General features: G+C 35.6%; 1 protein-coding gene across 1 annotated transcript in view; it reads right to left on the reverse strand.

Moving 5' to 3' along the window:
- LOC149415032 (PDZ domain-containing protein 8-like) overlaps positions 1 to 26,096 on the reverse strand; it is a 44,009-nt gene extending 17,913 nt beyond the window's left edge. The window contains exons 1-7 of the mRNA XM_089642979.1: positions 25,976 to 26,096; positions 20,326 to 20,504; positions 14,860 to 15,012; positions 9,015 to 9,197; positions 5,066 to 5,255; positions 2,005 to 2,197; positions 1,129 to 1,787 (exon numbers count right to left, since the gene is read on the reverse strand). Coding sequence (XP_089499105.1) covers positions 1,129 to 1,787; positions 2,005 to 2,197; positions 5,066 to 5,255; positions 9,015 to 9,197; positions 14,860 to 14,997 — 1,363 coding nt within the window. The 5' untranslated portion in view covers positions 14,998 to 15,012; positions 20,326 to 20,504; positions 25,976 to 26,096. The remainder of the gene's footprint in view (positions 1 to 1,128; positions 1,788 to 2,004; positions 2,198 to 5,065; positions 5,256 to 9,014; positions 9,198 to 14,859; positions 15,013 to 20,325; positions 20,505 to 25,975) is intronic.
- Positions 26,097 to 27,812: the final 1,716 nt, after the last annotated feature.

Raw genomic sequence — 27,812 nt, forward strand, 5'->3', positions numbered from 1 at the left:
ACATGAAGACGAGAAAATCATTAATATTATGAAGTAACATCTACGCAACAGTCAACAAACACGAAGATTTTTAATTTTGTTGGAAATCAACGTACATGAAGATGAAGAAATCATGACGAAACACCCATAACACAACCTCAGTCCGCCTCGGAACAGAAATACCTAGTGGGGAAGGACTGTGAATAAACTACTTTTCTTTGAATTTTTAAAACAGTCATTAATAAAATTAAAAAAATTGATATCAATAATAATTACAATTGAAGACAATCCCTTATACACACAACAAAGGAAGAACATTACACATACTGATTTATATAATGCCCTTTCAAATGAAATTACAAAAATACCGTGCAGATGAACAAGTTTGTAAACATGAAGATGAGGTAATCATGATGTAACACCAACACAACCTATAGTCAACAAACATGAAGATGAGGTAATCATGATGTAACACCAACACAACATATAGTCAAAAAACATGAAGATGAGGTAATCATGATGTAACACCAACACAACCTATAGTCAACAAACATGAAGATGAGGTAATCATGATGTAGCACCAACACAATTTCGATTTCCTGAAATTTCCGAAAAAGAAAAAACCTTTTCGTTTATAACAACATCAATAATGCCATTTTTTTTAAATATTATCACCCTAGTACACTCGAAAATCACGAGCCACCACTGCAATGTCCACCAATAATTCAATGGATGACAACCGGCGGCTCTCTATAAATTGATGGAGGAATTTCCCAAGACCGTTTTTTTCCCTAAGGAAGCAATGGAGTTTAACAGAGGACGATGGAGTTTGGACTAAATTCTATGAAACAATATTGGAGTTCAACGAAGGAAAAAACTCATCTAGCTAGCCGGCTACTGTCCTCAGCATAATTCTTCAGTAAAGTACAGAGCCTTGACCACAGCTACTACAGGTGTAAATTAGAACCATTATTGAATAACCTTTCCTCTCATTAAAGGTGATACCAACTATGTAAATTAAAACAATTATTTGAATTTGACCAGCAAAATGGTCCACAAAATAAGTTGCCTAAAATGAATCAGAACTTACTTGAATATTAGAATTACTGTGAGTGCCTCTCAGAAGTGCTCTTCCTTCCTGTCCCACACTCCTGGCACTCTCCAACACCTCCGACATCTTCCTGAAGGAGAAACTGTTACTCTTTCCCCTTCTCGGCACCCCTTCCTCCCCATCTCCTACCGCTAGAGTGTCCTTATCCCTCACACTATCGTCCTTTTTCAAAACTCTGGAATCGTCCAACGGGGTTTTCTTCACTTTCCTTTCAACCCGCACGGTAAAGCACGGTCTACTGATCGACTTTACAATCTTGGCCACTTGACTCATGGTTGCGACGAGTTTACTATCGACTGCGATTATAATATCCCCTCTTCGTAAATCCGCTTTATATGCCGCGCTTAACGGTACGATAGTTTCGATAATGACGTATGTTTTACTGCTTCTATCGTCAGGGCTGTTGACTTGTTTGAAAACGGTGCCGAGCTGTTGAGACCTATCTTTGTTTATGACGATGTCAAGGGTAAAAGTAGAATATTCCTCGTCTTGAGTGTACGATATCCAGGGATTTGAATCTAATGAAAGACTGCAATAGACTTGTTCGTTTTGAGTCTTCGTTGCAGTCCAGATATCGGTAAACAGTCGGCTGACTTCTACGAGGGTTATTTCGAAATTTCCTTTGATCTTCATGCTAGGATCATCAGCTGGAGGGTCCAATTGTGCAGGATCAATCTTCGTAAAGAAGGGTTTGTATCTGAAATGAAAGAGGCGTAAGCAGGTATTCCAAGTAAATTCTTAACAATACTGAATATAAAAATGCAATGTTAACTAATGAAATATGGCGATGACAGTAAATCGAAATTTCACAGCTGATTACCGATGCGACCGGGCCTTAAAATGGAGATACTCAAAGTAAGTACCAATCAATATGAATATATGACAATGTACATAGTATGTTGAAATATTGAGACCTGATGGTATAGTTGGGTAATGTGTGCTTTCTTTGCAGCGCTCTGCGCGCGTGCGCCTGCAGCAGGGCGGCCAGCCGACCCCTCAGGGGACGCGCGCGCAGCTCCAGGTGCGGGGGCGACACAAACGACAGGGACCAGTGCGTGTAGGGCACGGTGGTAAAGCGCACGCGGGCGCGGCCAAGGAGGCCCACAACTGAAAAAAGAACAAATAATGTTTTTTTACGGTTTTATTGATTTTATTTACTTTTAAAAATAATTAGGTTACAACCTAATAACCAATTGTCACATCACGCATACATAAATTAAAAAATATTCAATAAATATATGGCTAGTACATAAATAAAATAAAAATAGGTAATAAGTATACCTACAGTGTGCCAGTTGTGTAGCTAAGAGAAAATAAAAGAAGAAAAAAAAAAAACTGAGAACGCAAGAAATATTTAAAGAATAAAAAAATATCAAGTAAATCAGAATAAATGTGTAGTTGAAGAAAAGATTTTGAATTTTAATATATCATTATTTTTAACCTAATAAACCTTTAAATAACCTTTTCTTAACCTCTCAGAAAAGGACTTTTATTTACTTTGTGTTCCTTTGCGAACTGTCAAAACGCGAAAATTTTTGTGTTATTCACGAGTTTTGTTAAAAGCTTCATAACTCACGTTTTGGGAAACGTAGCCTCATTCTAAAAAATGTTTTGGAAAGATTATGAAATTCACTATCGTATTGTTTTGTTATACGTAAATATTTGCGTGTCTAAATATACATTTTCTGAAAACGTCAAAAATATGTAAAAATCGCTGACCATTATTTCAAAGCTGTGAAAAATGTACTTTTTTCTGAGTATCATAAAGAAATAACACTTTATATATTGAAGAAATATAATTGAAAACTATTAGTCACCTCAAAATATTAACCGTCCAAACTAAAATATTTTTAATAAATTATTTAAAAACGCAATAAATTATGAACGAACAAGATGACAGATTCAATCGACTCAGATAATGCACCTCTACATTCCATAGATATTCTTGAATGCAGACGCGTAGCGTTATTCATTATCGATAACTCTGTTTTTTAAATCATGGCAATCCGTATACTAGTGATGGAAATAAATCGATTTTTGTAAAATCGCGCACGTTTACGTGAAAAGACGTACTAATGTCTTGACCGCTATTATCAAATTTACGTCTTTTGACGTTCTAATGTTCCGAGTGGTTAAGCAATTGAACACCGTTTTACTAAGTTTTTTGCAAATTACAACTAGGAACGTGGATGATTGTAAATATTTATTTATTTTAATTAAGCTTAAAAGTAATTTATACTATAGCTGATGTGTACCCGGTGTTGCTGGGGATTATTCTGAAGAGATAGACAAATACCACCACGGACCTTTCTGTAGGCCTTTTCAAGATATGCAATTCTGTGGTACATTATTTTGATATATCTCATAAGGTTTAGCCAGCGTTAGCAATCTGAGTGCCCGAAAATGTTTTGTTACGACTTGATTACAAAACATCGACTTTTCTCTACTTTCTATAAATATAATATGCATGTATTATACATTCCGGAAGAAATTCTCTAAATGATAGTGAAAACCCTATGTTTATAAGACCAGGTTTTATGCATAGCACAAAGGATAACAAATAATTATACCTTATACGTATAATTATTTTTTATCCTTTGTGATATGTACCGTACCTTCTGATGTCCGGTCAGGTGCTCTGTAACCCCTGAGCTATGTCGGCTTATTTCCAACCCGCCAAATGATTCAATATGTACTAGTACCTCAATCAACAATTACTGCTTATTATATTTTTTCACCTTTAACTCTTTGCATGCGGCCGTGTCAACTGTTGTTACGGCAAAAAGTCTATACTCACACGCGGCTGTATCAACAGTTGATACGGAAACTTTGACGGCCGATATTCCAGCGCTCTTTCGTCATAAATGTATTTTTTGCTCACTTGGACATTCGTAGAACTATCACGATGCTGAAATCTACAAGAATTTCTCAAAAATAAAATTGTATTTCATAAAAAAAGATCGATAATCAAGTGCGCCTCTTCGCGCCTTTTAGTCCTTTAGTTTACATTTTTGTCAACGGATGGCGTTAGTACTAGTATGTCATTCATAACTTTTCATAACTAAAAATGATAAGTGATCATGGTGTCCCACTTGTGTCTATCACCTAAGTACACACACGCCGAGTGAATGGCGGGACCACATTCAAAAGATACGGTACGTCTTTGTATGAAATTTTATGTTTTTGTTTTTATAAACATCTAAGAGTACAAAATGAAACAAACACTTAGTTTTAAACCACTTTAATTTCGAGTTATATTAGTCGACCGGTTTCGATTGGACTCAATCTTCATCAGGACAATAGAATATAATGATTAATAGAATAGAATATTATATTCAATTGTCCTGATGAAGATTGAGTCCAATCGAAACCGGTCGACTAATATAACTCGAAATTAAAGTGGTTTAAAACTAAGTGTTTGTTTCATTTTGTATAATGTCAAGCCACAAAGTGTTTGCTTTCTTCGATAACATCTAAGAGTGTTGACACACGAGGATTTGTTTTCATATTGTGGAGAATAATCTGTTCTGTCTATATAGTCCAATAAATCATGCCAGAATGCTATAATTTGACATTTAATTGCGTGCATAGGTATTTGAAAATATGTACCGCGTACGGGTATAGATAAAACGGAGCAAATTAACGCGTACAAAAGGTTAAAAAAACCAACTTTATTTTTGTAGGAAAGGCTCTGTTAGTGCTAAATGTCCCACTAGATGGTGTCGAGACATATTATATCTACATTTGTTGGTGAAATATTTTGACTTTTCAAATATTATTATTGTTTTTAATGATAAACTATTATTTATAAGACAATGCTTTATGCATAGCACAAATAAATATAACAAGCAGTAATTATTGATTGCCTCAAAAGCAGCAAATATATATTTTTTGAAATTCATACATTTCAATCCTTTTTCATTGCACAAAATTATTGATTGGTTCTGTATAGAAAAATATAAATATAATTTTAACCTTCAATATCAAGACATGCCGTTTTTCCGAGCAGCATTCCGGCATCTACAGCCAGGCGGAAACCTCCGGAGTAGTCCAAGTCCAGCAGCAGGTCAAGGGTGCGCAGGCGGCCGCGGGGGCCCAGGTCCACCTGCTCCACTCCGGCCCAGCGCACCCTCGGCGCGGAGTCACCCATCACAATGCTGCGGACCTGCTCAACACAAATAGATTATTAGCGGGACTCAACAGTAGTATCTAAGTGCCCAAAAAATTATTTTTTCTTTAACTTCACTCAGAAAGCCTTGAAGAAAATAATTTCTCTCATACAGCACACTCCAGTATGGAGGGTCTTTTTGAGAAGAAGAATTACGGCCGCTGTTCCCAACTTTTTAATCGTTATCTAAGTTCAAATCTTTGTTTTTGCTCAGCCAAGCGATTTTTAAGCATTTTGTAGGGAACGTTCGATTTGCGTTGTTCCCAATCATATTATCTTTGAAAATCTTAGATAGCCCCCCACACTACCGCACATTACCATAGACAATAAAATGACATCAAATTAGAAACTTTCTATGTTAAATTAATATTAAAGAGTTAATTATTGTAGCTCTTATTAATACACATTACTTCTTTTAAATACCGTTATTCATAAACTGGTATTTCATATTTTTTAAACTAACGTATATAATATATTAAAAATAAAGTGACAACTTGAACGTCATGCCACAATCGGGACTTCCCATTTGATTTGACAGATCGACGTAAGTTTTTTCTTCGTGCGACAGCAAAACAAACCCAAACAAACCTTAAAATGGAGATCAAAGCAAAGCGTGCGAAGAACTTCACACAAAATGATAATGACAAATGCAACACAAAAAACTGAAAGGAACGCAACTGTCGAATGTCAGAGTGACATTTGATCATTAATTCGCGGTATTTTTTCACTCTGTGGACACTTTTTGTAACTAGTTTTTTCCTTAAATATTGCTTATGGCTAATCCAACTGTCCGGCTGGCTTAGACTGGGCGGCTTGCTTAAGCAATTATTGTGTGTTGGAATTATGTAGTGCAGTGGTGATTCGCTTAGAATTTGATTATTAGGATTGGGAACAGCGGCCGTTAGTGGATCTTCCAGAATGCGACTTTTACATATTGCTCAATAAAATTTAGCCTTCAGGCCCATTCCCACAGTTCGTATTTTCAAAGTTAGTGTAGTTTCCCACATTTGCAGATTCGACCCTACAATAAAACAATTCATTGGCCTGGTATTTTTATAAACATATTGTCTTGTTTGTGTATCATTTATGATTTAAGAATTCGTGACATTTTACTTCAAGCAGCGGCAGCTTTCAAATAGAGCTGTTCGCTCTCTATTTTATGATGACCCTAGTTAAACCATTATGCCCAAAAATAATTTCCAATACCTTTCCCACCCCTGTCCCATAGTAATAAAAGCCCCAAATAAAGTTTCATCTCCCTTAAAATAATTCGTTTAAAATATTTGTATTGTTTAAGTCACATTTGTATCATTTAGGATAGTTAAGTGCATTATTTTTTTTATGTTTAAGAATGTTGTTTTCCGACGAGTGGGTGGAACATCATTATTTTTGTAATATGTCCTTCAAGAATTTAGTTTATATACAGATACCTCCCAGAAAAAGGGCAGTATTCATATAACTGGTAGGTACAGGCGTACCTACGCAGGAGCTAGTGTTGAAATAACTGGTAGGTACATGCGTACCTACGCAGTCAGTCGTGAGATAATTACTAGGTTTATGTAAACCTAGGGAAAACTGAAGAATAAAGGAAACTAGACCTTTATTTCTTTCAGTTTAAGTTTGAGCAGAGGAAAATAAGATCCTCTGCAATTATATTGTGAATTAATAAATTTATAAGTCAAGAAGAAGAAGTGTTTTCCTGCATTCCATCTGACGGCGTGTTCTCGTACCACGATAGCAGAAACAATTAGTGAACATGGGTCTTGAAGAGAAACATGTTGTAGCAGTTCCTTATTGCCCGCTACCTTTTCAATATTATTTTCTGGCATGTACACACTGGACTTCTAGAAGAAGTTCGAGACGGCGACTCGACCGAGACCGGACTACGAAGCAGTACCAAATCGGCAGCCGGCGGGGAGACACGCCATTCCGGGAGGACACGAGCGGACGCTCCAAACGACATTCTACGGACATTTTGTCACGACGATCTACCGGCGAAGAATGACGCAGTAGTTTTATTAACGTTTTAGCTGGTCGTTGTTAGTTACATCTAAATTTAATAACATGGAACATGTTATTTGGCGCCCTCTTCTCTCTAACAGGATTTCCATAAATCCGTCATTCTATCCAAATATTTATTTTTTTCATTTTTTTATACCCTAATTGTTACATTATCTAGCGATTCCGTCCATTCAATGCTGCTATTGACTTGCCTACCAATGGACAATGGACAATATCAGCGGGAACATAACAAGTCAATCAGTTTAATTGTTGGCAGATGAATCATCTAAATGCGTTTAAGATTGACGATTGATTTTATTCATTAATTTCATTCATTTAACATATATATCCAGCTAACAATAAAAACACCCTCATATAATAGAACTTCCTCCTTCTTCTGGCTTTAGTAAGATTAGATTGTTAATATTAATTTTAGTTGTAAGTTGCTAAATATGTAAATACTCGTATATATGACGTTAAGATAGTAGTTATAGGCCTTAGTCGTAAGTCACTAGATATAAGTCTTAGAGATAAGTCAGTAGTTCTAGTATTAACTATTTAAGAAATAAATTTGTACAGCGCCCTTGAGGTGATTTCTCACGAAAACGGCGCTATATAAATTAGCCAAATATTATTATTATTATTAGATTACTTTGTCACCCCTTTTTAATATTGCTACCAATTTTAATTAATATCCGTGCGCAAGATCTTCGATCTGACGCACACGCCCTGGGATTTAAGTTTATAATATTAATTTAGAGATCTCTTGTTTTGTTCTTGCTCTTGTACGAAGTAGTAATAAATATAATGTTGTAATTTTATCTCTTTTATTATTATATTTGTAACATCCCGATGTTGGTACCCGTACAGAATATTCCAAAGGCGACCCTCGTGGTTTTTTGCCGTTTATATATTAACAATGGTTGCAAACTAAATTGACTGTCAATTGTTGCAATCAGTGGGTTTCCAATCTATTACAATGGCGCACAACGTGCCTGTTACATTTTATATATATTCTGCTACAATGACACCCAACGTGGTTTTACTGATTATTTTAATTATTACAACAATGGTTAAATATTCTGCTACGTAGGAGGGATGAAATACAGAGATCAGCAAATCGTTCTACAACCAAGCTGTTGAACTCAAGAACTTGACGTAGAAATGACAAGTACTCATGTGACAAATGTCGACCGTGCATAAATGTTGGGCGCGCGTTTGGCGTGTTTCCCAAATATGCACCGGGGCCGAAGGGTCAATAATGCTAATTCCTCGGAGCATCTTCGATTGTAATACCGGTAGAGCAAGGACAGGATAAACTAAATATGCAAAAATGTTCTTTGTGCCATCGAAAATAACATAAATATTGTGCCAAAAAAAATTATTGACTGAGTGTAATGAAGTCCATCTTGAATTTCCTCTGTTTGTAAATTTTGTTTGTACATTCCGTTTCCGGTTTAAGATGGTAGCTGTTTTAATGGTTCGGTAAAGATTCTTTTCAATTATAATTTTTTAAATATTACTGTACCAACTTGCCTGAAGAAAGTTTAAAAAAGAAGTTTATTTGGAAAATTGTATAATTCATATTTTAAATAAAAAAAGTTAAGAGTGAAGAATCCTCGAAGTGATTCTGGTGATGAGGTCCTCACACTCCTGACCCAGCTTGCAGTGCAGCCAGGCCAGCGGGGCAGAGGCTACCTTCAACTCCTGCACCAGGAACTGCAGGATCCTACTTCGATAGCTCACATCACTTACCCCGAGGGACTCAAACAGCTTTCCCGACGTGGTCCTAGTGATGAGGTCCTCGCACTCCTGGCCCAGCTTGCGGTGCAGCCAGGCCAGCGGGGCGGGGGCTACCTTCAGCTCCTGCACCAAGAACTGCAGCGCTAGAGATAGTGCGGCCGCACAGTCCGATCCCAATCCTAGCTGCTCTACTTCCTGGAACCAAGACAAAATAAGACAATAAGCATGCGCTGTCTCTTCATACATACTTTGGATGCAGCGCTTCTCTTGTTTTCATGCTCAAGTGTCGCGTAAACACACAGACACCAGCAACAGTATGGAATGGATTTTCTGTTTCATTCCGTATCCACGAAGCTGGAAAGAGTTTGACATTAGCGGTTGCGCATTTAGTCCCGTCTGCCCAGTTCTGCCTAGGCCAAATAGGTATTCGACAAGAGCTCCTAAACCACAAAAAATTATATTAATACTTATAGGCATAATACACAGAATAGCTTACCCGAAGCGAGTGGATTGTTTTAATACGAGTAGAGATTTGTTTGAGTGACCATTTTTGATAGTTTGGCCTTAAATAACTGTAACCGATTGAAGCATTGAATTGTATTAACTTTCGATTACCTATTTAATTAAATTAATTTTGGATGTGTAATTGATGTTATGGAGCATAGAGGAATTATAGAGGTAATGTGATATACTAACGCTAAGAATCACGAATTGTTTTAAAAGTACAGAATAATTTTAACATTATATAAATCAATTGTGCAAAGTATTCTCGAATACGCATCAACAATTTGGACTCCCAATTATGAGATATTGGATTTATAGTAATTATAGGATTGAATCCATACAAAGGAAACTAACCCGTGTAGGCCAGTGCAATTAGCGCCAAAAAGGGGGTCGCGATCGAAGTAATTCCGGTAGTCCCAATTTTTTTATATGTTATATAAACTGATCTCCTGATGTAAAATCTGAGTTTCCGACCTTGGCGCACCTGTGCTCGCGCCGCCATTTTGAAAAAACTGGCCGAAATCGGGCCAAAATCTAGTTTTTCCCAAATATCTCATTTCCGATGCAAATTTTGGCTAAAGTATTTTAACAAGTATAATAGAACATAAAATAACCTACATTTTTTGTAAAAACAAATTTCTTCTATCTCTAATAGGTACCGAGGTAGAAAGTCGTAAAGGTGCGTATATTTTTGAAAAAACAAGTTTTTTGCGCGACTAGGTTTGGTTTTTTATAAATACCTCGTTTCCAGTGGAATTTCATAAAAATTTTATTGGTACCAATTTTGTAGAACATAAAATTTCAAAAAAAGTTGTGCAATTTTTATGATAAAATAGTTTTTTTTACCGATATAAAGAATAAACAAATTTAGGTAAGTACGCACAGAAAATCTATCACGGTTTATTATCACGTTATTAGATTTTTGTTTGCATTTTTAAATACATAAATCTATAAATTTACTAGAGGGCACTTCGGTATGGGGGGCTACCCCCCCCCACCCTTTTACTCCTCCCTTCCGGTTCCCTTCACAGACAGTTCCATCGTTCGTTGGACTGCTGGATTCGTTTATCTGCATAACATTTGTGAGGGTATCGAGTCATTCTGTGGGATTGAATCAGGAACGTCAGAGCAACATGTAGAGATGAGGCCTGCAAGAATTAAGAGGGATGATCGAGACGTTCAAACTCTTATTGATTGGTTTGCTTGCCATGAACCATTTCCTAAAACAAACGTGATTATGTCTATTAGCAGTGGCACAATCGGGGATCGCAAAGTCACTTGTCACGTGGCTGAAAAGATGGAGAAATTAGCTATGTCTAAAGTTATCAACCAGAACTTTGGAAACCTACACTTAAAACGTAATGATGCGATAGTTTCTCTTGCGGCGGTGACCAGCAGTGTCAAAAATCAGGGTGTGACTATGGCAATAGATCCATTAATGCTATTCAATATGAACTCTCTCCTGTACCATTGTCTCTTTTCTCAGAGGAAGGCATGCGCAAAGGAACGAAGTCTATATTTTATTCATCATTCAACCCTCTACCAAATAATACAGAACTGGGAAGCAGTAAAATACACGTAATTGATGGAGGATATTTACTGCGCAAAGTGGTATGGGGTCGTGTTCAACCTTTTTCAGTAATTTTCCAGTAATATGTCAGGTATGTACAAAATCATTATGGATCCAATGCAGTAGTGGTATTCGATGGATACCCAGATTCTATGGAAAAGAAAAGCACTAAAGGGGTGGAAAGAGCACGGCGTGCCAGAGTTACAACTTCTGCTGAAGTTTTGTTTTTTAAAGCGTGCAGCCACAAGTGCCACAGGAAAAGTTTCTAGGAAATGAGAAGAACAAGTCTCGTTTTATTTCCCTACTCAGAACCTCATTTGCACGATCCCACATAACGACAGTACAAGCTGAAGAGGATGCTGACGTTCTCATATTGAACACAGCAAATTCATTGTCATCTCAACATGATGTAGTCATAATCGTTGGTCAGGATATTGATTTGCTGGTACTCCTCACAGCTCTCTCACCTCCCAACGTATATTACCAAAAATTTGGAAAAGGTAAATCACCTAACGCGTTGTACTCGAACAAATGTTTTAAACACATTGAAATAGTTGAAAACATTTTATTCCTTCATGCCATAAGGTTGCGATACAACTGGAGCTCCGTTCGGTCAAGGCAAACACAAATTTTGTAATATTCTTCTCAAGAACCACTCAGTGAATGAACTTGTTCGTGTATTTCAAGACCCAAAAGCAAAGACAGAAACAATCACTTTGGCTGCCGAACAACTATTTGCACTTTTGTATGGCGGCAACGAGAAATCAAATTTGGAAAATTTAAGGTACATCATTTTTGTCAAAGGAGTAAATAAGAACAAATTCAATTTATCCATGCTACCACCCACCAAAGATGCAATCCAGTAAGACGCTTCAAGAACATACTTGCAAGTGCAGACTTGGCTTGGTCACGATAAAGATCCGACTGAATGGGGGAGGAAAAAGGATGCTGTTGGGTTACTTACTCCAGTAACAATGTTGAAGGAAGCTACACCTCAGGCCTTGCTGAACTTCATATCATGTCAATGCAAAAAAGGTTGCGCTGGAAAGTGCACCTGCAGAAAGTCGGGTTTGAAATGTTCCCTACTCTGCATTCATTGCAATGGCAACTCCTGCGAGAATGCTGTAGAAGCCTTTGTTGATGACGATGACGAGGAATATGATGACCCAGTCGCCACAAATTTGGGTGATGAGACAGATGAAGAAGCTATTCAGGGCCAGAAGTAAGAAGTAAGAAACTATAGTCAAGGGCTCGTACTTCTGTCTAAACTGACCTACCATTAATTTTTTTTTTGTTATGCTGACAACTTAACTAATAAAGAAAAGAATGTCAATAAATGTTAATTTTACGAAAATACCAATTTTTTATCTTTTTTATGTACCTTATCATCTTAATTGTATTAATAATCTTAAATGTATGTTGTGATTACGTTGATATGCATGTCAGACCAAGCTGCGACCACAAATGTAGTGGCTTGGCCAATTTTAGTGGTCTTCCCATTGGGAATGTATGGCGACCGATATGCTGAAATAGTCTATCTACTATATTTATTGCTAGGTCTGACACAGGCATGACGATTGTTGTCAACGTATGTCAAGGAATGCCAAGTTTAAAACACCTAACCTCTGTTTCAATTTTTGGCCTGGTTTTGGTGGATTAGAGTTTGGATACGTAATAGAGATAAAAAATATAAATTATATACCTATTTCTTTAACGAAATTTTATTTTCTACAAAATTATTATCAATAAATTTTTCACAAAATTGTACTGGAAACGAGGTATTTATAAAAAACCAAACCTAGTCGCGCAAAAAACTTGTTTTTTCAAAAATATACGCACCTTTACGACTTTCTACCTCGGTACCTATTAGAGATAGAAGAAATTTGTTTTTACAAAAAATGTAGGTTATTTTATGTTCTATTATACTTGTTAAAATACTTTAGCCAAAATTTGCATCGGAAATGAGATATTTGGGAAAAACTAGATTTTGGCCCGATTTCGGCCAGTTTTTTCAAAATGGCGGCGCGAGCACAGGTGCGCCAAGGTCGGAAACTCAGATTTTACATCAGGAGATCAGTTTATATAACATATAAAAAAATTGGGACTACCGGAATTACTTCGATCGCGAATCGCTAATTGCACTGGCCTAGTGTAATTGCTTATCGTGAAGGTTTATCTGGTCAATTTGGAACATATAATGACCGAATTTTGCACTATAAACTACACTCACTGACGGTCAGACGTAAACTTTCTGACGTACTGCTCCTACACAAAATTATACATGCATCAGTTTATACACCAAACATTTTATCCCAAATTAACATCAATATACCATCAAGAAAATCAACAAGGAGGATGAAAGACATTTTCTATATTAAAGCCTACCACACAAATACAGGATATTTTTCCCCTGCACCGCGAACATTAAGAAATTATAACATTATACATGGCTCTAATAATGAAATAGACATTTTTAATGACCAATTTAAACACTTCAAAAAAAATGTATTACCTTTAATCATATTAAGCTGATATTGTGATGAAGCCCTTTATTTAACCCCTCCGACTTTTCGCGAACTTGAAGCTAAGATGTCTTTACCGAAATGTCAATTTCACGAAAACGTTGTGTTATTACCGCCTCACAATCAAAGCTCTATAAATGAAACATTACTGAACGGAGCCGAATAGTAAAAACTGTTTTAGAAAGGTTACAAAATAGGCTTTCAAATTGTTGTATCATAAATAAATATTAACATTTGTAAATATTTAAATTTAGAATGGAAACATGAAAAAATTGTAAAAATGACTCACCTGTAATGTTTTATGTAAAAACGATACTAAAATCACGGATAATGTAAAAAAAAAACACTTATTTCATCGTACAAATGTACAATAAACAATTCTGTCACTTCACTTTTTGACCATTTCATACAAAATATATTTTTAAAAAAATATTTAAACTTGCGAGGCGGGTCGGCACGTCAAACGGCTTTCTTGGCGTCGTTTTACGATTTGGCGGGTAAAATTTGCTTCCACTGAGTAGGTCTTTTTACGGGTTTCTATGGATAACTTTGAATAGAGATGTGAAGCTTCATTCAATACGAATATTCTACTTTTTGTTTTAGGGATGTCACTAGAAGAATAACGGAGTTATGACGATTTTTGTGGAAACACACGCGTTGACGTGTAAACACGCTTATTGTACTTGACTGCTATCGTTATTTTATCGTGTATATCTGCTTACGTTGCTGACCGGTTAAAGAGAAGCAACATTGTACCTACCTAATCAGTGTCTCACCAGTGCAGGTGTGAAAATAACAAATCGTTTATGAACATATTTGTGCATATTTACCTTTTACCCATTCTTATTTGTTATTTACTTGCATATTTAGCTTACATATTATTATAATAGATTAATATTAATATTACTTACATTTTCCTTTTGTTACTATTTTTGTTATTATCATTTTGTTATTATTATGTATTTAAACATCCATGTATATAAATTTTTGGGCACCATGCCTGTTTTATGTACTTAAATAAAAATAAATAAATATACTATTTTTGTCAGTAGTTGCATCTTGTACTTCATTGTAGTGTGTAGGGCGGCCTGGAGCCTGATGTCTGTTCTTTTATGCTATCAAAGTCTCTCTCGCATTTGAACTGGAGGGGCGAACCTACATACCAACATCTCTTGATGAATTAATAGATTTTTTATGATCACTAGAGCCATCTATGCTACGCAGCTCGTAGTATCACACATAGTAGGTATGGTTAGGTTACCTTGGGCACGGGGGGCGGAGGCAGCAAGGGCCTGCCGTCGGGAGCCCCCTGGATGTAGCAGGAGATCCACAGCAGCTGCGCCCCCACCATCAGCAGGGCCCCGAGCGCCACGGACAGCAGGAACCAAATCCACTCCATCCTGCCGAGGGACTCCTGAAATGGATCAAAAGGGTTGTAAAGAGACTGAAAATGTGAATAATATACTGTAGCCACTCCTGAAGCCAATATAACCAATACCTCTGCCGTAGGTCACCCCAAGTGGTTCGCTAAGTTTGGTGACTTAGCAAAGGTGTCCTGGTTTATGGGGGTTGAGGTCTATCCAGGTCTTAGCGGCGAAAGAGACCCTTTAACATCACTCACTCTCTCGACCTATCGCCCTGCACCACAGTGAGAGGGATAAATTCATACATCCGACACTCCTGGCACACTGACCTCCAGATTCCTACCCACCCCTCACACCTTATTCCTTCCCAGAACTTTCTCTTCTTCCCTGCCTTAAAAAGACTATCCACACAGCATCCCCAAGATGACATAGGCCCTGAAAGAAGCTATTTTCCTCAGGGTTTCTTTTACGGAAAACCACAAAACTTAAGAGTGGGTTATAGGGCATAATGGTGATTTGCTGGAAAACAGCTCCCTAAAACGGCTTAATACTACCTTTCATATGTCATTCTCAGACTTCATATTTTTTTATACCAATTAATGGACTATTATTTTTCAGTCTGCCTATTTTTTTTTGTAGTTGTTGTAGGCATTCGACTATAAAAAATAAAAACATTGATACACCATACAACCCACTTTTAAAACTTCGATCCATGATTATCGCATTAAAAACGCTTTTACACAATATTTTTAATTTAAAATATGTATATAATACACACATCTGTAGAAGTACGGCCTCTTATTATCGTTATGATATCTGTGGATATTAACAATTAAATAAATACTTCATCTTGCACCAAATTTTCAAGACATTTCACAGTATTTTACTTATTACGGGTGAGAAGCCCCCGTGAACGGTACTGAAGCTATCGCTCCCTGTTTCACGGCGTATATATTTCGAAAATGCCATCAAAATGTTTCATTAATGGGTCTAAAAGTAGAATACCGACTCACTTGAAGCATTGCAATAATCTAATGAAGCTACAAAAACAGTAATTACTCACAAATTCTCTTTTTTCATGTAAATTTGACGTATTGTATTTTTTCAAGTGTCATATTTTAAAACTCAACATTTAATATGCGTTCCTTTTCCTAACGGTTAGCACTAACGTCATGTTGTTTACTGGCGGCATCTTTATGCAAGTGTGTGTGAGAGAATTCATTGTCTTTACGCGCTCTGACCAAGTGGGAGAGTGAACGTTTTATCATAGGGCACGTTTGGTAATTGAACCAAAAATTACCAATATTATTTTTCTCTTTGTAGATCAATATTATGATTTATCCATGGCAGCCGGAAAAAATACTCCAAACAAGGTATGCTTCAAGTAACGAATAAATGAAAAAAGATTATTGTTTAGTTGTACTAAATAACACAGAATAATTTAACAAATATATAAATAAAAAAATAAAATTTCTTTCATTTCTCGAGGTCAATTTATTAATGATGGTATTAATATGTATAGATATTCTATCAAATATAAAATTAAGAAATTTACCAAATAAATCCACCTTCGATTTTCTCGAAAACGAAAGCTCAAATAAAAAAAGTCATAACCCAAAATTGACAATAAATGAATAACTCCTTTGATAATTTTATAGAGAAACTGACCAGGACGCGATTTTCGTAAATTTACTCAACATGTGAGAACTTTGGGCGGTTGGTTCGATTCAAGACCTCTGTGCGTTACCTCAGAATGATTACAACCCAACGGCTTATAACTTGTAAACATAAAGAAATATAAACCTTAATGTTGCAGGTCTCAAAACTATCCGTTTTTAGCTTATGACCTATAAAGGGTTTTACCGTTTATACCACGAGTTTCCGAACACCGTGTAAAACAAACTATATGTATCGGAAATGTTCCTCAACACTAATGACAACAGCAAGTGAATGATGAAACATTTATAAAAAATGTCAAATTAAATGCTTTACCAAAATAGTAGGTTCTGCAAATAAGTCATACTTTTTTACTAAGTTGTTTGTTTTACTTAATATTTCACATTCATATTATACGTTCATTGCTTTGCGACAAACGCACGTGTGACGTTATATTTTAACAAGTTCATTAATGTACAACTACCGCCCTCTAGTGACATAAAAATGAAGACATTTTGACAGTTTGCGAAATTTCGCTATCATATAACAAGCGCTTAACTTCAATAAAATAGATTCTTCTACCAATAACTTTTGCGTAATATTTTGAGTTAAAATGCAAAAACATCCGTCAGTTCACCTCTGTTGTGTAAAAAGACCACATCTGCAATCTATCTAATTTCACCGAAGATATCTTTCCTTCCAATTATATATAAAAAATCGTAATACAAGGTTTTCCAATAAGAGGTGTTATTTTTATATTCAATTTTAAAAGATCAATTGTTTCGTTGCTTGTGTGGCACGTAGCGCCGTCTTGTTGAAGTAAACGTTGTCCAGATCAATACCATCCAATTCCGGCCATAAAAAATCATGAATCATCTCTCGATAGCGCAATCCATTCACCGTAACTGTTGCTCAAGCCTCATTTTCGAAAAAGTAAGGTCCAATGACTCCGTCGGACCATAAACCGCCCCAGACAGTCACAAGTTGAGGATAGAGAGGCTTTTCAAAAATAACTCTTGGGTTTTCCGAGCCCCAGATGCGACAATTTTGCTTGTTGACGAAGCCACCGATGTGGAAATGGGCCTCATCACTCAAGATGATTTGCATTTGATTCACTCAAGTAAATTTTTAATAATTCCAATGCGTTGTTGAAGCGTGTATCGTTACATTTTTATTAATGGCGTAGTTTCTACTTGTCAAATGTCAAAAAATGACAGCTTCAAAAGTAACATCTACCGAAATAGCGGGCTATTCAAAATAACACCTCTTATTGGAAAACCCTGTATATATAAAAATTCAGCTTGCGTGTGTTTGCGCTTGCATAACTCAAAAAGTAGTCGACCGATATTGCTGAAAATTTCAACGTTTGTTCTTATTACTGCCAGGAATGTTAAGAGAGTGGTTTGAATGATAGAAGAAGTCGGGGACGCCTCAGGAATAATTAACGCAATATCTACGCACCGGAAAGAGCTACGGAGTGGAATTAAAGTGGATGTAATGTAGTTTTTTAACAATAACATTGTGGTATACAGTAGTGAATGGTGGAATAAGTCGGAGACGACCGAAAATGCCTTATCAAAGGCGAAGCCTTGCGGGGTCTTCAAGTTTCATGTATAAAATGTTAATTTTTATTAAAAACAATTGTAACATAAAAATATTATTTTATACTGACAACAGAAAAAAAACACCTGTTTATTGCAATTGTTTGATTTTTTTAACTGTTTTCTCAAAACATTAGAAATGCAGATACGTTCCTATTGCATTACATGAGCGACTTATTCTCCTTTTACCCCTTTCTTTGTTCATTCACTCAGCATGCCCAAACCATCAAAGCTTCCCTTTCTTCCTTTCTTAACCTTTAGAACGCGTTAATTTGCTCCTTTTTATCTATACCCGTACGCGGTACTTATTTTCAAATACCTATGCACGCAATTAAATGTCAAATTATAGCATTCCGGCATGATTTATTGGACTATATAGACAGAACAGATTATTCTCCACAATATGATAACAAATCCTCGTGTGTCAACACTCTTAGATGTTTATAAAAACAAAAACATAAAATTTCATACAAAGGCGTACCATATCTTTTGAATGTGGTCCCGCCATTCACTCGGCGTGTGTGTACTTAGGTGATAGACACAAGTGGGACACCACGATCACTTATCATATTTAGTTATGAAAAGTTGTGAATGACATACTAATACTAACGCCATCCGTTGACAAAAATGTAAACTAAAGGACTAAAAGGCGCGAAGAGGCGCACTTGATTATCGATCTTTTTTTATGAAATACAATTTTATTTTTGAGAAATTCTTGTAGATGTCAGCATCGTGATAGTTCTACGAATGTCCAATTGAACAAGAAATACATTTATGACGAAAGAGCGCTGGAATATCGGCTGTCAAAGTTTCCGTATCAACTGTTGATACAGCCGCGTGAGTATAGACTTTTTGCCGTAACAACAGTTGATACGGCCGCGTGCAAAGAGTTAATCATACTCATTCCGCTTACATCAGCCTAGCATTATTTGCGAACCTCCACATATCTCATATGATCATACATGATTTTAACACACAGGAATCTTTCCTACATTCCGTCTATTTTCACCGTTCCTCTGCCAGTTTCATGCTTCACTATCATACATCAGGTGGAGGGGATATATAAGGTGGTGGTTTGGAGGGTTCAAACCCCCCTCCCATCAGCCTCAAGAAAAAAAAAAGAAGAGTATACGTAGATTACATTATTTATGTTACATCAATGCCACTGATCACTCGGTAGGTACCAGCAATCCATTGTGAACTATTGTGTGGATATTTACCTTCTTATTTCCATAAAATTATGTCTATATGCGGGCGCATGGAACTTATTTGAAGTACTTACTTGAAGCAACAGATAGATTTAGCCTTAAAATCAGACGTTATCCAAATCTTGCAATACTTAGTTTTAATATAATTCATAACTCTATTGATAGCCCATTCCTCTTGTATGACATATACGTGCCCAAAAACTTCAGAATGGTGTTGTTGAATGAAATTTCAGACACTTTGGATGTATATTTCAGACACACGTGGCTTTAGCTTCGTTCACTATGAGATGATGTACATATCCACACATAGCGGGCCACGGGCATGCTACGCACGATGCGTGGGTATGTGACATAGGCACACACGTGGGTTGCAGCGGATGCGCCGCGGATAGCTTGCGAGGCCTATAACAGCCACGTTACGCATGTTTCTATACAGCTCTCACCTTTCACACTCGTCAAACCGTCGCAAGCGCTTGAACAAGTTTGTTTTTTTTTTTATTTGATAAAGCATCCTGAAAATGTGTGTTTTTGTGGCACAGCTCAACTAGAAATGTGTGACTACGTTAGTATATCAAGCCACATAGCTTTCGTGACAATCGTGGCCGTGAACTTCGCGCACATCTGTCGTGACTTGCTTAAGACTTTTTTGTATAATTATCTTCCCAGATGTTAAGAGTGTCAGAATGAGAAGATTAAGTATTATATTATATTATTAGTATTATATTATTAAGTCTTAAGCAAGTTACGACAGATGTGCACGAAGTTCACGGCCACGATTGACACGAAAGCTATGTGGCTTGATATACTGAATAGTATATCAAGTAGTCACACATTGCTAGTAATTGGATAAATAATTTGTTGTATACTAATAAATAAAAAGAAAGTTTTGTCTACTAACCGTTTGCCCCTAATGAAAACAATTGATCACAAGATATCCATGGTGTCGATGAGGATGTGTCTATCTTGCATCAGATTATGCAGAGTGACCCCGTAAACTGACAGTAACAGCTCATGATTACACATATGGTGACGGCTGTAAGCTGACAATTTACATGGTGTGAAGCTCGCAGCAAATGCCTGAGGAAAATAATAAAATGTGTTAGAAAGAGAAAACACCACGCTTTATATTCAAATACGAAGTTTTTTTTTTCCATTATTTCTGGCTTTCACCCTTCAAGGTGTTCTTAGCCATCATTTAAAATTATGGAGAAATGAAAGGTGAATTTAGATATTAATTTTATTCAAATAGGCAAATTTCAAAATTATAATGAAAATTGGAGTCGAGTTCAGACTTAGAAGAGATGAGATGTTGAATGGAGGGGAGGCAATTTTAGATAAGGCTTGATAGAAGAGAAGATATTTGTTTAGAGAGGGACAACCAAAAAATATGTGATCTAAAGTTCCCACTTCTAGACCACAGAATGTACAATCTGGGGAGTCAACGACGTGAATTTTAAAATGGTGGGAAGGAACGGAACAATGTCCGATCCTCATTTGAATGAGTGATAAAATTTATTTTTTGGAAAAATGGGGGAATTGCTGAAACCACGCTTTTGATGGGATAGTCCTTTGTATTGAGGCATAGCAGGCTCCCTTGGATTGACTAGCAATGTGCCAATACTCCGACCAAACATTGCGGGATCTATCTTTGATGATGGAAAAAATGTCAGATAGGGGAATGTGGTTTACGAGGGTAACAACAGGGTTGGACGCTCCTTGTTTTGCCAAGGCATCCGCAATATCATTACCCATGATGCCAACATGTCCAGGAATTCAAATCAGAGTTACAGTTTTACCAGAGCTTTGAATGGAGGCTATCATCTCTCGAATAAGGCATACCAAGTGATCATCAGGATGAAGAAGAGGACTGGATTTAAGTTTGATGAAGTTGACCACAGAAGAGTTCAAATATGCACCGTTTCTAAACCAAATGTTCCAATCGCAATTATTATTATGAAACTTTGTGAAATTTTTATTCATAATTTTTCTCGCCTAATCGCCTCAATAGAAATAACTAGCTGACGTTGCTCGGAGAATTTTCTCTACTTTCTATAAATATATGATGCATGTATTATATATATAAACCTTCCGGAAGACATTCTCTAAATGATAGTGAAAACCCTATCAAAATCCGTTGCGTAGTTTAGAAGAATTAAGCGCACAAACAAACAGAAGCGAATAGTGACTTAAATTTTAATTTAAACGATTTAGTAAAATGTCGCAAACACTTGGAAAATCACAGGAAATTATAATTGTAGGATTTGAGATGCCAAAAGTATTTTACAAAAAAATATATAGCCATCATACGACGCCCGGCAGTGAAACATTGGAAGGAAGTGAAAATGAAAGTAAACAAGTCTTTATATTTTTGATAAATTAAAAATTCATCAACATTTAGAATAGATCCATTGCCAATTTTAATGAGAATAGAAGAAAATATATCGCACAGAGTTTTGGCAGCCGGGCCAAAATATTTGCCAAAAAAAGAAGAAATTTACCTGTCAATAATTCATCTAAGCATCTGTCAAACATTTTAACAAATGAAATACACATTTAAAGTACAAAAATAATAATTAATAAAATAAATTTATTACTTACTTTATCACTTGTCTGATATGATTTATACGTATGATGTTTCGATTTAAGATGGTGGTCTTTCACCAGGGTGATACCGAAAGTAACTACCACTTTGGAACGCAAAAAAAACTCAGTCGTAAAATTTTTTCGAAGCACGCAGAAAATAGTGAATAATTTTTTTTTTTTGTGAATACTAACTATTCCAAATCCTAACTGGGGCCAGTGTGACTATAGCATCCCTCAATGGGGATTGTTATGAAGCTGAATGAAGTGGGGAAGGGAAGGAGATGGAGAAGAGCAAATTTATCAATGTAAGAATACTGTTAACGAATGCCGTTTGAATGAATTATAAACAAGTCTAAATAAGTTTGATTGTTAAACAAATCTGAAAGAAAAGCTAATATTGTTATCAGGTTCATAAATAAGATAATGGTATGTTAATTTACTTGTAATTATGATTACGATAATAATATTTCTGTTATCAACAATTATATATATATATATATATACTTGTGTACTAAATAGGTCACTTCTTGCAAGCATACAACATTCCGAAAAATTAATACAATGCATAACAAACCCAACAGAATCTATGTCCTAACTAAAAACTTACCTTTTTAGGCTCTCATATCCTTAAATTAAATGTACCTACATGAGAGTATCATTATTTTATATATAATATATCCTAATCACACTTTTCTTATTGGATTTACATTATACACCTCAATCTGTCTCATACTGAGGGATGAATCTTATTGTTTTTACATTATAAACTTCAATCCGTCACAAACCGAGAGACGAATCTTATTGTTTTTACATTATAAACTTCAATCCGTCTCAAACCGAGAGACGAATCTTATTGCTTTTAAATTATAAAGTTCAATCCGTCTCAAACCGAGAGACGAATTTTATTGTTTTTACATTATAAACTTCAATCCGTCTCAAACCGAGAGACGAATCTTATTGTTTTTACATTATAAACTTCAATCCGTCTCAAACCGAGAGACGAATCTTATTGTTTTTACATTATAAACTTCAATCCGTCTCAAACCGAGAGACGAATCTTATTGTTTTTACATTATAAACTTCAATCCGTCTCAAATTGAGAGACGAATCTTATTGCTTTTAAATTATAAAGTTCAATCCGTCTCAAACCGAGAGACGAATCTTATTGTTTTTACATTATAAACTTCAATCTGTCTCAAACCGAGAGACGAATCTTATTGCTTTTACATTATAAACTTCAATCCGTCTCAAACAGAGAGACGAATCTTATTGTTTTTACATTATAGACCTAAATCTGTCTCATACCGCGGGACCAATCACATTTAGGTAGATAAATTCTAATCAAATCTTTGCACTGCTTGTACTTATACCGTCCATCTTAAAATTAGTTTTTCCTTTCCTAAACACGTTCATTAAAGAACATATCTATATAAATAAAAATGTAAATGTTCATTTGTTCGAAATCTTAAATCTCTGAAAGTTAAATCTCAACGCGTCGCGGTGTATAGCTGGTATATTATCAAAACAAATACCAGAATTAAATAATAGTATTTCCAATAGCACGTGTTTCAAATTATGTCCTATGCGTGCTAACTTTATCTAAATTTCTCTAATAAACAATAAACAGTGTTAATCTCAAGTTATCAGGTAAGTATGATCCTGTATGTTATCTGCCTGTACAGAAGATAAATAAATAATAATATGTGTACATATTGATTTGTATTAATGATCGACGAACTGGTGGATGCAATCTGTCAGCCATAAGTTCTTATAATAGTTTTTCTAGTCAAGGCCGGCCCTGCGCCTAAAGGCGCCTGGCGCAAATAACTTTTGGCATCCCTTGTCAAAACCAGTAGACGCCTAGGAAGGAAGGTGATAACTGTTATCAATAATATTTGGATGATTATTTGTATTTTTGTGTAGCGCCATTTTTATGAAAAAATCTCAATCGTAATGTGTTAGGACTGTTAGGTATTATCAGCGCCTTGGCAATGCTGCGCCTGGAGTAGACTGCTTCAATTGCACCCGCATAGAGCCGGCCCTGTGTCTAGTCCAGAGGTTCCCAAACTATTTTGCCCCGTAGACCACTTGACAATTTTTTTTTTTTTCGTAGACCCCGTGCCTGCCGAATATTGAATTTTCCTAAAACTATTAACGTCGCATACGATAATCACTTATTTTTTTAGTTAAAAAATAATCCCTTCCCTTGCCTACCCAACAACCGGGTGGCGGTATAGTTGCTCTGTCTTTACACTGTGCAGACAGGGGCACCCTTGTGAGGTATTACATCAAATGAAAATGAAGCAGGATAAGCAACGGGAATTTCTTTCTGTAGCTAGCCCTACAGAACTGCCTCTTAAGTTCTTTGTCAGTTCTTATTTCGGTCAGTTCTTCTTGTCACATGATATCCAATTCTTCAACGTTGCATTTCCATAGTCAAAATGTCCTCAAACTTAGTTTTGAAGTCTGTGTGAAGTGTATTTAAATGTTGAAAGTCATTATTATCATGGACGTTTTTCACAAACAAGTTGGGGAACTAGGAAAATTCGCGGCTTCCAATGTGCAATGTTTTGCTTGAATATATTAATTCTGACGAGAAAAGGAACGAAGACTCTATTTATATACCTGAATTAATAACTCTACGAAATATAAAAATACAAATATCAAATAAGTAATTTCTCAGTCTATTATATTTGTGTTAGGTCTATTGTGTCATTTACGGAGCTCCTAAATGTTGACTTGAGGTAAATGAGGATCCACTCGTATGTACCCCCATTTGAATCTCGTGGACCCCCAAATTTTTTTCTCGTTGACATAGACATAGGACCCCCAGCATGCCGATATCGACCCCTGGGGGTCCATATAGACCACTTTGGGAACCTCTGGTCTAGTCTATAGTTATAAATTTGTACAGCGCCCTTGAGGTGATTTTTCACAAAAACTCTGTTTGGAATATAAAAATGTAGTATGTCATTTTGAGATAAATTCAAAACAGCGAATATATTTGAAGTTGAACGTCATACAGGAATATTTTAGCTACGTGATATTATCTTGTCTGGGCTCAAGGCGTAAAAAATATTTAAATATGTAAAACCCTTCAGTAGAACCATAATTAAATGTATTTTCTGGTCACAGAACAAATTAGTTTTGCGAGATTTGTGTTTATCTGAGAATATAAAAAAGCAACAGTAAAAAATTATTGTTAGAAGTCAATCCATAGATAAAATGAAGGTAAAAAGTAATTAGGTAATAAATCCTAACAACATAATGAAACTACAAAATAAACAGAAAAGTAACGACTTTTATCAAAAGTAGGCCTATCACAATGCATACTTTTCTGTGTAGTGTTTATTCATAAAATAAATAATCTGATAAATGTTATATTTATTTGTACGAGTACCTATTGTTAATTTATGAAAATTCTGGTCTGAATTGCAAAAGAGATATTTGATTATTAAAGACAATATTAGCGATTCTCAAACAGAAAAGATATGGTCGCATCTAAGACTTGAACACAAGACCTTCATCTTGCCGGGGCGCTGCTCTACAAAAGGTTCTTTGGTCATATATCACTTTATCATACTTCGAATAAGAACTACCAACGTTCTCCATTTTCTTATGCATATTTTTACTGGCTGCTGTATGATAGCAAGATTAATCTCGAACTAAATGTAATCTAAATAGTGTCTTGAATAGGATTGGATACAAGACACTATCATGCAAAAGAAATGTTAAAAATCGTAATCAAAAAACAAGTCAATTTTGACATAATTCTATTAAATGCTGTAGAAAAATGAACTCTGTACGACATTATTATTTCATTTTGTTTAATACATTATGTATTTAGTTCACCGCAGATAATGTTTGCATTTGTATTTCTAAATAATTTCATACGCAAATCAAATATTATCTTTCCAATTATTGTCTTATGACAAAACAATAATAAGATATATATAACTACTCACAGATCACTGGAAAAACCTCAATATTTCATATATAGCGGGAGCAGATTTTAAATCGGTATCCGTATTAATTTCTGCAAACTGCGAAACGTCAGATTATTATGAACATTGTACAAGTGCAACAGATTCTAGCGTAAAGTATTACAACTGTCAGAATGGCAGAAAGACAACTGGTAACTGGTGACAACTGGCCTCGGCCGGCAGATCGATAATCCCTGCTGTTCTCAGGTAGTCCTGTCACCGGATTTCCCGATATTATTTGAATGAGGAACCGGTTCTTTTTGGCGTCAGTTCCACTGGAATTATTACCAGGCGAAACTTTTGCATTATAGTTCGCGCAATAATTAGCCTGGATGCGAACGTATACTTAGACTTAGGATTATTGTTGCACATATTGTATAGATAACGCAGCGAAAGTTGATTCTGATAAAAGATTGGTATTTATTTAATTTGTGCGTCGGTATAACGCTTCTTTTGTTTATTTATTGTCACTAGCAGAAGAGGAACAGCAAATTGTATTGTAAAATGAAATTTTTATAAAGCTTACAGCGTGTCATATTAATGTCGGTTCCAAGTTACATTATCAATGAAGTTTACATATCAGTTTGTACATAAGTATTATGTAGCCAAAATAAAACCAATTTTGGATTTCCTCCTTGTGACTTTACCTCTATTGAGACAGCATAATATGGAATACGTAAATTTAATCTGTAAGAAAGGAATATGAATTTAAAAAAATTATACAAAACAAAAGATTATGTAAAACGAAAAATTTACAAAACAAAACATTTATTGCCATGCAGAGAAGTTCTAAATATAAATCAAATCATAATAGAAATATAAACAGTAGAGACACAACATTATTCACAAACCAACAGAGAAATATTATTTTATGGACCTCTTGTATTGGGTGATATAAGTTTTCTTTAATTTAAATTTCAATTGAACTGAATTTAAAAATACAATTTCAGGCAGTAAAAAAATATTGAATGCACTAGCATCTAGTGCCAAATATGTTAAAAAGAGATTTTTTGCTTACCAATAGAAAAAATAAATACTAGTTTTAATTTTTACTAAGTGTTTCATTGTTTTCTCCCCGAGAAATTTTCAGTAATTTTCTCTGTTTATTTTGGCCAAATTCAAAGGGGTTTATGATTATCAAAGGACCCTTTAATTTTCGACAAATTAAAACATAATAAAAAATGTTCGGTTTTTTATCTGGACCATCTGGCCACCCTTTGCTGATCGTTACTTTAGTATAGCGACCGTTCGGTGTATGTCGATTGTTTACCGAACCGTGGGACGACAGGTTAATTCTCCTTATTCCAACCTAATGCACGGTGTAATATTTACACATCATTTATAAGCAAAACGACCCCTATATTTTAGAAGCTTAATGCAAGGAACTGGTTCCAAAATTCACTGGATTTCTTCGGTTCAATTTCATTCTCCTGTAACTGGAACCGCAGTGACGTCAATTTTCAGATATTTTCAACCATCTCTAGTCACTTGCAATGCGCGCGCAAACTTTTGGCGGCAATAAGTGGTTACTACTTACAATTTAAGAAAATACATATTATTATACTCGCCTTATAACCCGGCTCTACCCGTGAGATTTATTTGAATTCATCTGTAATGTTACGTCACCTTAATACTATTCGTTAATGTTACAGAAGAAAAAGAAAACTAATCAAATGTTTATTTTTCGATGAAAGTTCCATACCATAAATAAACTACTCAACAAACAAATAAACATAAATAAATTGTACCTACTCAGTTCAGTAAACAGTATAACAGTACAGCTTTTTCACAGACAACAATCACCCATAGAATCTTTTGA

Source organism: Hesperophylax consimilis, chromosome 19, assembly GCF_061612785.1.
Source record: "Hesperophylax consimilis isolate HC1 chromosome 19, BYU_Hcon_1.0, whole genome shotgun sequence".
Taxonomy (NCBI): Eukaryota; Metazoa; Arthropoda; class Insecta; order Trichoptera; family Limnephilidae; genus Hesperophylax; species Hesperophylax consimilis.